This window comes from Schistocerca cancellata, chromosome 8 (genome assembly GCF_023864275.1).
Source record: "Schistocerca cancellata isolate TAMUIC-IGC-003103 chromosome 8, iqSchCanc2.1, whole genome shotgun sequence".
Classification (NCBI taxonomy): domain Eukaryota; kingdom Metazoa; phylum Arthropoda; class Insecta; order Orthoptera; family Acrididae; genus Schistocerca; species Schistocerca cancellata.
In genome coordinates, this window is record NC_064633.1 from 130,355,807 (window position 1) to 130,369,901 (window position 14,095).

At 45.7% G+C, this 14,095-nt stretch overlaps 1 protein-coding gene across 1 annotated transcript in view; it reads left to right on the plus strand.

Moving 5' to 3' along the window:
• LOC126095421 (protein O-mannosyl-transferase TMTC2-like) overlaps window positions 1-14,095 on the plus strand; it is a 1,040,622-nt gene that overhangs the window by 74,893 nt on the left and 951,634 nt on the right. Inside the window, exon 2 of the mRNA XM_049910218.1 lies at window positions 7,426-7,558. Within this exon, the coding sequence (XP_049766175.1) occupies window positions 7,426-7,558 (133 nt within the window). The remainder of the gene's footprint in view (window positions 1-7,425; window positions 7,559-14,095) is intronic.

Sequence of the window (14,095 nt, forward strand, 5' to 3'; positions counted from 1 at the left end):
TGTGATGCGTCTGTCAGCAGTCACCAATTCGTCAACTCTCTCCACATTGTCTGGAGTGTGTGCAGTACTAGGCCTGCCGCTGCGAGGACAATCCTCAATATTGCCGTGACCGCTTTCATCACGTAACCGGCTTGACCACCGACTAACTGTACTGCGATCGACAGCAGCATCTCCATACACCGTTTTCAACCTCTTGTGGATGTTTCCCACTGTCTCGCTTTCACAGCACAGGAATTCTATGACAGCACGTTGCTTCTGACGAACGTCAAGTGTAGCAGCCGTCTTGAAGACTTGCTGTGACGGCGCCACTCACGGGAACAGGTTGAACACACTGTAAGACTATCACACATGCAGAATGAAAAGTGTATTTTTACAAAACTAGTGTGCATTTCTGTTGGAGTGACCCTCGTACAACATTTAACATCTGATACCTTTTCCTACAAAATGTGAGTAATCCAAGCTCTATATCTTATTTCAATTAAATTACATCAATTTTTAAAGTTGTAAAGTCTCTTTTGAAAAAATTTTCAAATGTGTGTGAAATCTTATGGGACTTAACTGCTAAGGTCATCAGTCCCTAAGCTTACACACTACTTAATCTAAATTATCCTAAAGACAAACACTCACACCCATGCCCGAGGGAGGACTCGAACTCCGCCGGGACCAGCCGCACAGGCCATGACTGCAGCGCCCAAGACCGCTCGGCTAATCCCGCGCGGCATCTCTTTTAAAACACCCTGTATGCCCTCACCGTCATTTAGCGTTTGCACAGCGACAACGATGAGCTGCGACCTCTTCTTGTCCGCCCGTTTATGTAGCTTGACTGATGCGTTGTGGAATTCTGCTCGGCGCAGTCGTTGCTTGACTTCCCTCTCTCTGATGATCCAAGGCAGGCCTCGCAGGAGTTCCTCTGTGGTCTCCACACGTAGGGGTCGTGAAGCTGTCTTCTCGACGGGTGGGTCGGCGACGTGGCCGGCCGCAGTGCTCTCCAGCGTCTTGCAGCCTCACACGTCCGCCGCTTGCAGCTTGATTACGCTGTCGCAATCTACCGACTCGACGACGACTTCGCACTTGCAGCTGTGCGATGTCCACTCTTCTCCGCTACATGGGATGGAGAGGGGAGCGACGGTTGTGCTGCGGTCGTCTTCCTCCTCTTGTTCTTGCACTAGTTCGTCGGTGCTTTCGGCGACCGGGGTTACCAATTGCGTCCTGTCTGCTTCGCTGTTGCGGCATTTAACCGGGTCCTGCTTCGCCATGCTGCGTGCCAGGCGCGCACTGACGAGAGTACACCCGACCCGCAACAGACGGCAGGCGGAACTTCAGGCACAGCCCAGGCATAAATATGGGACCTGGTCAGCCAGGCCGCGAATCTCAGGAAGCACCTGATGAATTCGTCGAGTTACGGCGTCAAAATATCGTGTTGGGAAGACACGGACCACCAGCAGAACACCCTATCTCAACGGGATGACAACGAACCGCCAGGAGAGTCTACGAGATTACAGCATACACTTCAATTAATGAGTCGTATTGGAGCTCCTTCCATTGTTATAAGTGTAGCATGGCTCCTCCTGCTCACCCTACATCCGCTTGATATGCTTCGATTGGTAGATGTTGAAACTGACAGCTTGATTCGTACATGTAGATAGGATCGAGTCAAGTACTTCCAGGGCCACATGGTACGGCATAAACTTCATTGAGTTCCGCTTGTTAGAGGAAACGAGGGCCAAGCGAGGAGAGCCACAACAGTTTTTCGGAATCAGAGCAATGCCTATTTGGAACAGGGCCCCTCGGAAGAAAGATAGTGGGAGATCGCAGTATTCTGTCACTTTGGACAACAAAAATTCCTACATAATAATTTATACACACAAATTGATATTATTAAAACGTTGTTGAAGCACTTAATTCAAACATCCACCGACAAATAAAGGTCTCCTTACAGCCTCCAGTATGTATGCTGCTCTGACCAGTTTCCTAATGTTATCCACCCACCTTCAATTATGTCTCTGTCGTTGTCTTGTCTTATCTCTCGAAACACAAAGCTTCATTTACGCAAGCGATCATACCATCGTAGCTCAGGGAGAATATCAAGAGAAAGTGTCAAAAGCCCGAGCTTCACTGTCGGCCTACTACAAGACGAATCAGCTGAAGCCAAAGCCTTCCACCGAGCGTGGTGGCGCAGTGGTTAGACACTGGACTCGCATTCGGGAGGACGACGGTTCAATCCCGCGTCCGGCCATCCTGATTTAGGTTTTCCGTGATTTCCCTAAATCGCTCCAGGCAAATGCCGGGATGGTTCCTTTCAAAGGTCACGGCCAACTTCCTTCCCCGTCCTTCCCTAATCCGGTGAGACCAATGACCTCGCTGTCTGGTCTCCTTCCCCAAAACAACCAACCAACCAACCAAAGCCTTCTAAGCCGGATGAATAGCCTGAAGAACAAGGAGGTCACAAGAAGCCTACAGATTACCTGGAAGAGTTCAGGAACACTGCACAGCACCTAAATATCTTGGGGTCTCTTTGGACTGAGCGAAGACGTACAATAAATACCAAGCAGAAAATGGATAGAAGAAACAATGTGGTATGGAAGATAAAAGGCTCCACATGTGGGTCTCAGCCAGAGACAGTAAAAGCATCCGCATTAGCCTTGTGCTATTCAGTGGCAGATTATGTCTGCCCAGTTGGTGTCAGTCTTGCCACTTGCGGAAGTAGCCCGTAATGAAACATGCCGCATCGTCACAGGATGTCTGTGCCCCACTCCTCTGGAGAAGCTGTAATGCCTTTCTGGAATAACACTACCAGACGCACGGGATCTCTCAGCAGCCAGGAAGGAGAGGACCCAAGCCACAACATCTGCATCTCACCCCTAGTTCGGGCAAAAGCCAGTAGAACCAAGACGCAACTCAGGGAAGAACTTCCTGCGAACAACCGAGTCTCTCGTAGAACCAACCTAAGCAAGCACGACTTCAGGGGTTGCGCACCAGGAGCCGGTACATCAAAGACTGGACGGCACCAGACGGGAGAACGCTCCCTGGCCATTTGGAAGACCGTCCACTTGGAAGACACTCAACCTGCGCAGATGGAGCTACACAATGGGACCAACGGTATTCGACTGTGGTGCTGAACAGGTTACAGATCACATGTTCCAATGCAGACTGTATCCAGCTGCATGCACTTCCAATAATGTGGCAAAAGCTTCAGGCAACGCGATCTCTGTGGCCAAATATTTGTCAGGGAAAATTAAACTCACGTGTAATAACTACTTCTGTTTTAATTATCATTACACATATAATTAACGTAATGTATATTTCGTTTTAATTATTATGACAAATGTAGCTAGGTTTTATGTATGAATTCTTCTGACACTAGAAAGAAATAAAAATCTCTTGGAATCCAATAAACAACTTCCTGCGGCCACCTATCATCCGTTTGCCTAGGTAAACGTCCAGCCCACCCCTTTCCACTTTCGTTATAGACATTATTACGTCTTCCACCTAATTTGCTTTCTAATCTATTTGTTGGTTTTATCTCTCACTCGTAGTAATTAGCAACGCACATTCCTCGGGGAAGAGCGTAGCGTTCCAAAGGATTGGAAAAGGGCACAGGTCATCCCCGTTTTCAAGAAGGGACGTCGAACAGATGTGCAGAACTATAGACCTATATCTCTAACGTCGATCAGTTGTAGAATTTTGGAACACGTATTGTGTTCGAGTATAATGACTTTTCTGGAGACTAGAAATCTACTCTGTAGGAATCAGCATGGGTTTCGAAAAAGACGGTCATGTGAAACCCAGCTCGCGCTATTCGTTCACGAGACTCAGAGGGCCATAGACACGGGTTCACAAGTAGATGCCGTGTTTCTTGACTTCTGCAAGGCGTTCGATACAGTTCCCCACAGTCGTTTAATGAACAAAGTAAGAGCATATGGACTATCAGACCAATTGTGTGATTGGATTGAGGAGTTCCTAGATAACAGGACGCAGCATGTCATTCTCAATGGAGAGAAGTCTTCCGAAGTAAGAGTGATTTCAGGTGTGCCGCAGGGGAGTGTCATAGGACCGTTGCTATTCACAATATACATAAATGACCTGGTGGGTGACATCGGAAGTTCACTGAGGCTTTTTGCAGATGATGCTGTGGTGTATCGAGAGGTGGTAACAATGGAAAATTGTACTGAAATGCAGGAGGATCTGCAGCGAATTGACGCATGGTGCAGGGAATGGCAATTGAATCTCAATGTAGACAAGTGTAATGTGCTGCGAATACACAGAAAGAAAGATCCCTTATCATTTAGCTACAAAATAGCAGGTCAGCAACTGGAAGCAGTTAATACCATAAATTATCTGGGAGTACGCATTAGGAGTGATTTAAAATGGGATGATCATATAATGTTGATCGTCGGTAAAGCAGATGCCAGACTGAGATTCATTGGAAGAATCCTAAGGAAATGCAATTCGAAAACAAAGGAAGTAGGTTACAGTACGCTTGTTCGCCCACTGCTTGAATACTGCTCAGCAGTGTGGGAGCCGTACCAGATAGGGTTGATAGAAGATATAGAGAAGATCCAACGGAGAGCAGCGCGCTTCGTTACAGGATCATTTAGTAATCGCGAAAGCGTTACGGAGATGATAGATAAACTCCAGTGGAAGACTCTGCAGGAGAGACGCTCAGTAGCTCGGTACGGGCTTTTGTCAAAGTTTTGAGAACATACCTTCACAGAGGAGTCAAGCAGTATATTGCTTCCTCCTACGTATATCTCGCGAAGAGACCATGGGGATAAAATCAGAGAGATTAGAGCCCACACAGAGGCATACCGACAATCCTTCTTTCCACGAACAATACGAGACTGGAATAGAAGGGAGAACCGATAGAGGTACTCAAGGTACCCTCCGCCACACACCGTCAGGTGGCTTGCGGAGTATGGATGTAGGTGTAGATGTAGATGTAGATGTAGAAGAAAGCAGATGGGGGAATTAATCACTCATCATCCGCAAGTGATTGAATGCTTTTCGAGTGAAGGGCCCCTTCTCATTGACGGTAAATGTTCTGTGTCAGACGCATCAGTAACAAAGTTTTGACATTGTTGTTTGGCGTAATATACATGTAATCCTTGTGACAAGGAAGTTAATGCCGCCTTCACTGTTTGCTTGTCATACCTGAAACACAGGTTGAGTCAGATTGCTGGCTAGAGGCCAACGCATTCTAACACCCTCAATGGGTGCCAAACCGTTGGCGGAGGGAGGCGGAGGGGGGCAGGGGGTCAGACGAGTGGAGGATCACTAAATTTATCAAGGCATTCTCGGTGGCAACTATAGTGTGCTGGTCTTGCATTAACCTGCTTCAGTATGACATTTGATACCGTAGTCATGAAGGTCATGAGAATAGGACCAACTATTCTTGCCCCTTAGTGACGAGCATTCAGCTTGCCTTCAACAACTATCAAACCTCTCCTGCTGCCACTGGCAGCAGCTACCCGTTCCATAACAAATATCAAGCCTCTTCTGCTGTCATAACCAGTAGCTCAGCGTTCCGTGATTCCAGCAGTTGGAGAGACGTGGGTCTCGAGTGTCGCTGATTGTTTACGTACACAATGACGTCGAACCTGCAGCAACAAATAATGACCCAAAAGTCCGTTAACGTTTGAAAATCTACCAATTCATGAAGAAATCGTTTCGTGAGGGTCGCGTACTGAGCCTCCACTTCCGTCATGATTTGCCTCCCAGGTCCTCAGACCTCAGTCGGTGTGATTATTGAATCTGAACTGCAAGTACACAGAGATCAGCCAACCTCATTAGGGATGCTGAAAGACAACATCAGGCGTCTATTTATCACCATATATAATGACGTGCTGTGCTGTTCACAACATTGTCCCTCGCTGATCAATAACGGCTGCCGTGTTGAGCATTTGTTGTAAAGAACATAGTTCTCACAAAAAATCAATTTTCATGTTAGTTATTTCTTTCATATGATATGGTGTGCCGTATGTTAGTCGCTCTGGCACTTTTTTGCTCTCAATAAAACCCCATGTCATTTTAAGCATTTGTGTCAATGTTTACCTCTCTCCCTACAGTATTATGTGAAGCATTGAATTCTCAAGTAGAATTGAGACTCATCGCTGAAGGCTATAGAATGCCACCCTATGACTCAGGTGACTGGCTGTACACCACGCATCTGTCTGTTGTCTATTACATCCCCGCTGGGAGGGTGATGCACGCTGATAATGAACAGATGTGCCCAGGTAGCCAGAAAAAAATGGAAATTTTTACTAACACAACATCTCATGAATGTTCAAAAGAAGACAGCTCCGAATTAAAACCACAAAAAGATCGTCCTAATCTGATAAGAGTTTGACACCATACACAGTACTGTACTGCCCACACACGGGCAACCTTCTACACCTCAATGTACAGGGCCTGTCTTTGTAGCGTAGCACTGATGTGGCCTGGATCTGTTTGCACGTGCATGTAACCGGTAACTGAGGCACTCGCGACTCAGTGATGGTTTTGACGTGGTATACGAGCATGTAGGCTCCTACTGGTGAGCGCTGTACGTTCAGCGAGCCAATTGCCAATTGTGGAGCCAGTTGCGCGGCCGGAATTAACGCCAGAGAACAGAAACGGTGAACTTCCAATGTCGACTGCCTGGCGATCGCAGGCGTCGCAGAATGGGACAGAATCACGACAAAACGGCCATAAAGAAAAAAATTTTGGAGCAGTTTCGTTTAATATGTTGGATAGAGTAATTTTGAGACTATTTAATCTTGGTCTTAGAAGGGACCAGCTATTTCTTCCTAAGGTTGAAGGTCGTTGGGTTGAAACATTTTCGTTCACCTGAATCAGGCCGAAATTTTTTTCTAGACACTTATTTCATTATTGAATCATTAATTAACAAATGGTTTCACTGAATTATCTTCTTTCTGGAATTCAAGCAAAAAAAATGTAAAACGCTAGCGAAAACAAGCGATAAGTCTTAGCTTCCACGATATTACGCCCTGGTTTCCATTGTGTACTATTATCTTCGCTAATCAGCCTTAAAATTCAGATACTAGCCGCAAGTCAGTCTTTGAGCCATGTTTTCGTAGGCAGTTGCAAAATGTCGTTAATTACATTGAGGAAGTAGAACTCAAAATTATACTGAAATACAGGTAAAACACATATTCAAAATCATACAATTATTGTTTCTATAACATCACTAATAAGCTATTACAAAACAAAAATATAATTACTAAGTACAAAAATATATTTTAAACACATTTAAAGTATAAAAAGTGTTCTTTATAAGATAATTATATTATTCAATATCCATAATATTTTCCTTGATAAATTTAATACAGATAAATTACATTTTACTATTACGTGTTTCATCTTTGTGGAAATCGTATTCGAGGGATGAGCAAAGTTTGTCGTCGGAAGCTGTCGCCCTCTTGGCAGCTGCTGCCGAGGATCACGACCGATCGGATGCTGAGGATGATGAAGAGAATACAAATGACGGTAAGAAAGAAGATGAAGAAGGAAATGAAGATGAAGGACAAGAATCGCAAGAGGAAGAAGATTATGAAGGCTTGTAATAAAGACAGTAATAGAGGCATCTTTGTAGTAAAGTTTACATTTAAAATTATAAATGTTCACTGAGAACATTTTTTTTTCCACTTCATTAATTTTTTCCATATTCTTTTCGCTAGACAGGGTCCGCCGTTTTCATTTTATTTTTCAATTTTGATACATGAAGAAGGGTGAGAAACCGTATTTTTGGCCACACTGGAACAGAATTTTTGCCAGGCTTCCAGCCAGCATTCTGACCGACTGTGCGGCATCCTATAAAGCCATCTGGTGGAAGAATTCCAGGAAATCGCGATAGTGACACGTGACTCGCGGAGACGGGTAGGTGAGGACTACAGCACCACTGAGAACACCGAACGTAGCGCCACCAGGTACCGTGGCTTGCTGCTGGAGGCGTAATGTCCTACATTTTTGTGGCTGGCGCCTTGGCAGGGCGGCAACACATGCTACACCATTGTGTGGTTGGCGACTGGGCTGTAGGTGCCGACCGAGGTTGAGCTATGTTGTCAGCGGTAAATGGTGCATAGCAGCTTTGGATCTCAAGCCAGTTTCCAGTAATCTGTTTATGATGGCTCGTAGTGTCCCTCTGCTGGATTTCAGCTGTTGTCATCCATCTGTTCATCAGGGTCAGTCTAACAAACATATCAAGTTCTCATGGTGTCGTCCTTCTGAGAGCCACACAATTGTCCTGTCTCACCAAACGTTCTGCACACATTTTATAGGTAACTGTCGTGTGATCAGTCTGTATGATACTCCCATATACGTTATGCCAATGATTCGACGTTTACCAAAGTCCAAAAGACAAAACGCCGAGCGTGCAAGTCCTGTGGACATGTGTTGCGTGTTCACCACAAAAGTTTCAGTAACAATATGTACACGTAGCCAACATGTACTCATACCTGTCTTCATATGTAGGAATGGCTTTTACTGTACTGAAAATAAGCAGACGTATGGAAGAAATATTAATAAACATGTTTCAGTTGCATGGAAATACCGGACTATCGTTTTGGTAGCGACTACATTTGCATCCCCATTGCAATCCGCAAGCCACCTAATGGGATATGGCGGAGCGTACTTCCGGTACCAGTAACTGATCCATCCTAACCAGTTCCTCTCACGAATGGTGCGTGCGAAGAATGATTGTCGGTAAGCCTCTATACTGGCTCTAATTTCTAGAATTTTCTCATCGTGGTCACTACTCGAGATGCATGTGGGAGGAAGTAATATAACGTCCACCTCTTCCCGGTAAGTGTTATCCCGGAATTTTAATAGTAAATCGCTCCTTGATGCACAACGCTTCTCTTGACTACCGATGAAATTTGTTGAGATCTCGATAACGCTCTCGTGCCGAATAAACGCCCCCGTGACGAAACGCGCCGCTTTTCGTTGGATCTCCTCTGTCTCCTCTATCTGCTCTACCTGCTAGGTATCGCAGATAGACGAACAGTACTCAACAGTCGTTCGAACAAGCCCTTTATAAGCCGCTTCTTTAGTGAATGAGTTACATTTCCTTAAGATTCTTCACATGAATCTCAGTCTGTCATCTGTTTTTCCTATTTGTTCCATTAGGTCATTTCCTCTGCATAGTTACAACTAGGTATTTAACGGCAGATACTAATCCAGCAATTTCTCATCAATATTGTAGTAGTAAAGTAGCAGATTTCTTTCCTGTGTTTGGGCTGTACGTTACATTTATTTACACTACTGGCCATTAAAATTGCTACACCACGAAGATGACGCGCTACAGACGCGAAATTTAACCGACAGGAAGAAGATGCTGTGATATGCAAATGAATAGCTTTTCAGAGCATTCACACAAGGTTGGCACCGGAAAAATTCCAACCGATTTCTCATACACAAACAGCAGTTGACCGGCTTTGTCTGGTGCAACGTTGTTGTGATGCCACGTGTAAGAAAGAGAAATGCTTGCACTCACGTTTCCAACTTTGATAAAGGTCGGATTGTAGCCTATCGCGATTGCGGTTTATCGTATCGCGACATTGCTGCTCGCGCTGGTCGAGATCCAATGACTGTTATCAGAATATGGAGTCGGTGGGTTCAGAAGGGTGATACGGAACGCCGAGCTGGATCCCAATGGCCTCAAATCACTAGCAGTCGAGATGACAGGCATCTTATCCGCATGGCTGTAACGGATCGTGCAGCCACGTCTCGATCCCTGTGTCAACAGATGGGGACGTTTGCAAGACAACAACCATCTGCACCAACAGTTCGACGAGATTTGGAGCAGCATGGACTATCAGCTCGGAGACGATGGCTGTGGTTACCCTTGACGCGGCATCACAGACAGGAGCGCCTGCGATGGTGTACTCAACGACAAACCTGGGTGCACGAATGGCAAAACGTCATTTTTTCGGATGAATCCAAGTTCTGTTTACAGCATCATGATGGTCGCATCCGTGTTTGACGACATCGCGGTGAACGCACATTGGAAGCGTGTATTCGTCATCGCCATAACGGCGTATCAGCCGGCGTGATGGTATGGGGTGGCATTGGTTACACCTTTCGGTCACCTCTTATTCGCATTGACGGCACTTTGAGCAGTGGACGTTGCATTTCAGATGTGTTACGACCCGTGGATCTATCCTTCATTGGATTCCTGCGAAACCCTACATTTCAGCGGGATAATGCACGAGCGCATGTTGCAGGTCCTGTACGGGCCTTTCTGGATACAGAAAATGTTCGACTGCTGCCCTGGCCAGCACATTCTGCAGATTTCTCACCAACTGAAACAGTCTGCTCAATGGTGGCCGAGCAACTGGCGCGTCACAATGCGCCAGTCACTACTCTTGAAGAACTGTGGTATCGTGTTGAAGCTGCACTGCATGGGCAGCCGTACCTGTACACGCCATCCAAGCTCTGTTTGACTTAATGCCCAGGCGTATCAAGGCTGTTATTACGGCTAGAGGTCGTTGTTCTGGGTACCGATTTCTCAGCATCTATGCACCCAAATTGCGTTAAAATGTAATTACATGTGAGTTCTAGTATAATATATTTGTCCAATGAATACCTGTTTATCAGCTGCATATCTTCTTGGTGTAGCAATTTTAATGGCCAGTAGTGTACGTTCAGAATCAACTGCCAGAGCCTGCACCATTCATCAACCCTCTGGAGGAAATTCTGCGTATCGATACTGTCTTTTGGCGTTGCTTCTTTGTAGAGATAGTCTTAAAGAGCAGCAGACGCTTTCTACTAGATTATTTACGAGGAGTCTTCTCTTTCTGAAAGCATGTTGGTTTTTTTAGGATTTCAAAAAAATGTATCAAATGGCTCTGAGCAGTATGAGACTTAACATCTGTGGTCATCAGTCCCCTAGAACTTAGCACTACTTAAACCTAACTAACCTAAGGACATCACACACATCCGTGCCCAAGGCAGGATTCGAACCTGCGACCGTAGCAGTCGCGCGGTTCCGGACTGAGCGCCTAGAACCGCTAGACCACCGCGGCCGGCCTTTAGGATTTCAAGACAGCATATTATTCCTCATTCTTTTTCGTACAAAACCTTATTTCCAACAGAATCTCCGTTCAGTGCGATGACCTGACTTCACCTTAGCGGGAGAGCAGTGTGCCCATACACTACTCTTCTGGTCGACGTTGAGCAAACTTATTGCTGCATCAGTTACCTCCCCATCATCCATGTATTACTTCCGTTGGATTACATCGTTGTGGAAGTCAGAAGATGCGAGGAGGGGGAGGGGGATGTGGAGATTATTATTTAACGTCCTGTCGATCATGATGTCATTAGAGACGGAGCAGAAGCCCCTATTATGGAACGATGGAGAAGGAAATCGGCCGTGCTCTTTCGAGGCAGCCACACCGGCATTTACCTTAAGTGATTTAGGGAAATCACGGAAAATCAATGGTCCTTTGTTGCACTTTACGGTCTTCTGTTAGGCAGCGAGGAACTCATTGGACACATACCTTTGAGTACCTGAAATGGTGGACGGGCGTGTCAGCACTACGATCAGAGATGTCCAGTTGAGCAGCTAGGTGTTCGATTGTGATCCGTCGATCAACTCGAATGAGAGCTTCCGCGTTTTCTAAGATCGCAGAAGTCACAGCTGCGTGCGGCGAGCAGGAACGCATGAGATCTGACAGGTTTGCGCTACCTTGTTGCGATGATGATAGAAGCCTCCCCCCAAGGCGCACCTCCGTTAGGGACCCCATTTTGAGTGCTACGTATATCGCTGCCACCTGTAGATGCTGTCCCACAAGAAATTCCGCATTTTTCAACCGAAATTGACCTAAAATGTGCTGCATTACTTACTGGACGCCCCTCATACGCACATTGTAAACAACAACGGTCCTATCACACTCGCTCTGTTTTCTCCGCAAATTACCTTTACATCTGTGGATTTTGTTTCGTTTACAGTGACATGTTGAGTTCTATCGGCAACAATACAGTAGAAAATGCGTTCCGATACTCGGCAGGCTCAAATTTTTTTCACTAAAAGGGCTGAGCGGGACGGTGTCAAATGCCTTCCCGAAGTCAAGGAGCACGGCACGAAGCTGAGTGCCATGGTCTACAGCGCTATGGCAGCTGAGTCTCACAAGACGTCTGTTTGCGGAATCCGCACCATACGGTGCGTGGCGTAGGGTACCTCGTATCACAACTAGCATCTGCTCTCCCTGTTCCACTCCCAAACAGATTGAGGGAAAAATGACTGCCTATATGCCTCTGTACGAGCCCTATCTCTCCTATCTTTTCTTTGTGGTCTTTCCGCGAAATATAAGTTGGCGGTAGTAAAATTCTACTGCAGTCAGCCTCAAATGCTGGTTCTCTAAATTTCCTCATTAGCGATTCACGAAAAGAACGCCTCCTTTCCTCCAGAGATTTCCACTCGAGTTCCTGAAGCATTTCCGTAACACTCGCGTGATGATCAAACCTACCAGTAACAAATCTAGCACCCCGCCTCTGGGTTGCTTATATGTCCTCCCTCAATCCGACCTGATAGGGATCCCAAACGCTCGAGCAGTACTCAAGAATAGGTCGTATTAGTGTTTTATAAGCGGTCTCCTTTACAGATGAACCACATCTTCCCAAAATTCTACCAATGAACCGAAGAAGACTATCCGCCTTCCCCACTACTGCCATTACATGCTTGTCCCACTTCATATCGCTCTGCAATGTTACGCCCAAATATTTAATCGACGTGACTGTGTCAAGCGCTACACTACTAATGGAGTATTCAAACATTACGTGATTCTTTTTCCTATTCATCTGCATTAATTTACATTTGTCTATATTTAGAGTTATCTGTCATTCTTTACACCAATCACAAATCCTGTCCAAGTCATCTTGTATCCTCCTACAGTCACTCAAAGACGACAACTTCCCGTACACCACAGCATCATCAGCAAACAGCCGCACATTGCTATCCACCCTATCAAAAAGATCATTTATGTAAATAGAAAACAACAGCGGACCTACCACACTTCCCTGGGGCACTCCAGATGATACCCACACTCCAGATGATACACTCACCATCGAGGACAACGTACTGGGTTCTATTACTTAAAAAGTCTTCAAGCCACTCACATACTTGGGAACCAATCCCATATGCTCATACCTTAGTTAGGAGTCTGCGTGGGGCACCGAGTCAAACGCTTTCCGGAAGTCAAGGAATATGGCATCCGTCTGATACCCTTCATCCATTGTTCGCAAGATATCATGTGAAAAAAGGACGAGTTGCGTTTCGCAGGAGCGATGCTTTCTAAAGCCGTGCTGATGCGTTGGACAAGAACTTCTCTGTCTCAAGGAAATTCATTATATTCGAACTGAGAATATGTTCGATAATCCTGCAACAAACCGATGTCAAGGATATTGGTCTGTAATTTTGAGGATCCGTCCTTCTACCCTTCTTATATACAGGCGTCACCTGCGCTTTTTTCCAGTCGCTTGGGACTTTACGTTGGGCAAGAGATTCGCGATAAATGCAAGCTAGGTAAGGAGCCAATGCTGTAGAGTACTCTCTGTAAAACCGAATTGGAATCCCATCAGGACCTGGAGATTTACTTATTTTCAACCCATTTAGCTGCTTCACAACCCCAGGGATGTCTATCACTATGTCCTCCATACGGGAATCTGTACGAGACTCAAACGGCGGTATGTTTGTACGATCCTCCTGCGTGAAAGATTTCTCAAACGTTAAATTTAAAATTTCAGCTTTCGTTTTGCTGTCTTACGTTGCCAGGCCAGACTGATCAGTGAGTGACTGGATGGAAGCCTTCGACCCGCTTACCGATTTTACGTAAGACCAGAATTTCCTAGGGTTTTGAGCAAGATCTTTTGCTAAGGTATGACGGTGGTAGTGGTTGTATGCTTCGAGCATCGCTCTTTTTACAGCAGCACGAATCTCTACTAACTTTTGCCTGTCCTCATTCTCCCGATATTTCTTGTACCGCGAATTGCGATGTTAAACCACGGTGGGTCTTTTCCGTCCGTAACCCACTTTTCCGGCACATACTTCTCTAGTGAGCGATTCTGGTTGCTTTTGTATTCCTCGATCGGTTATCTCAAA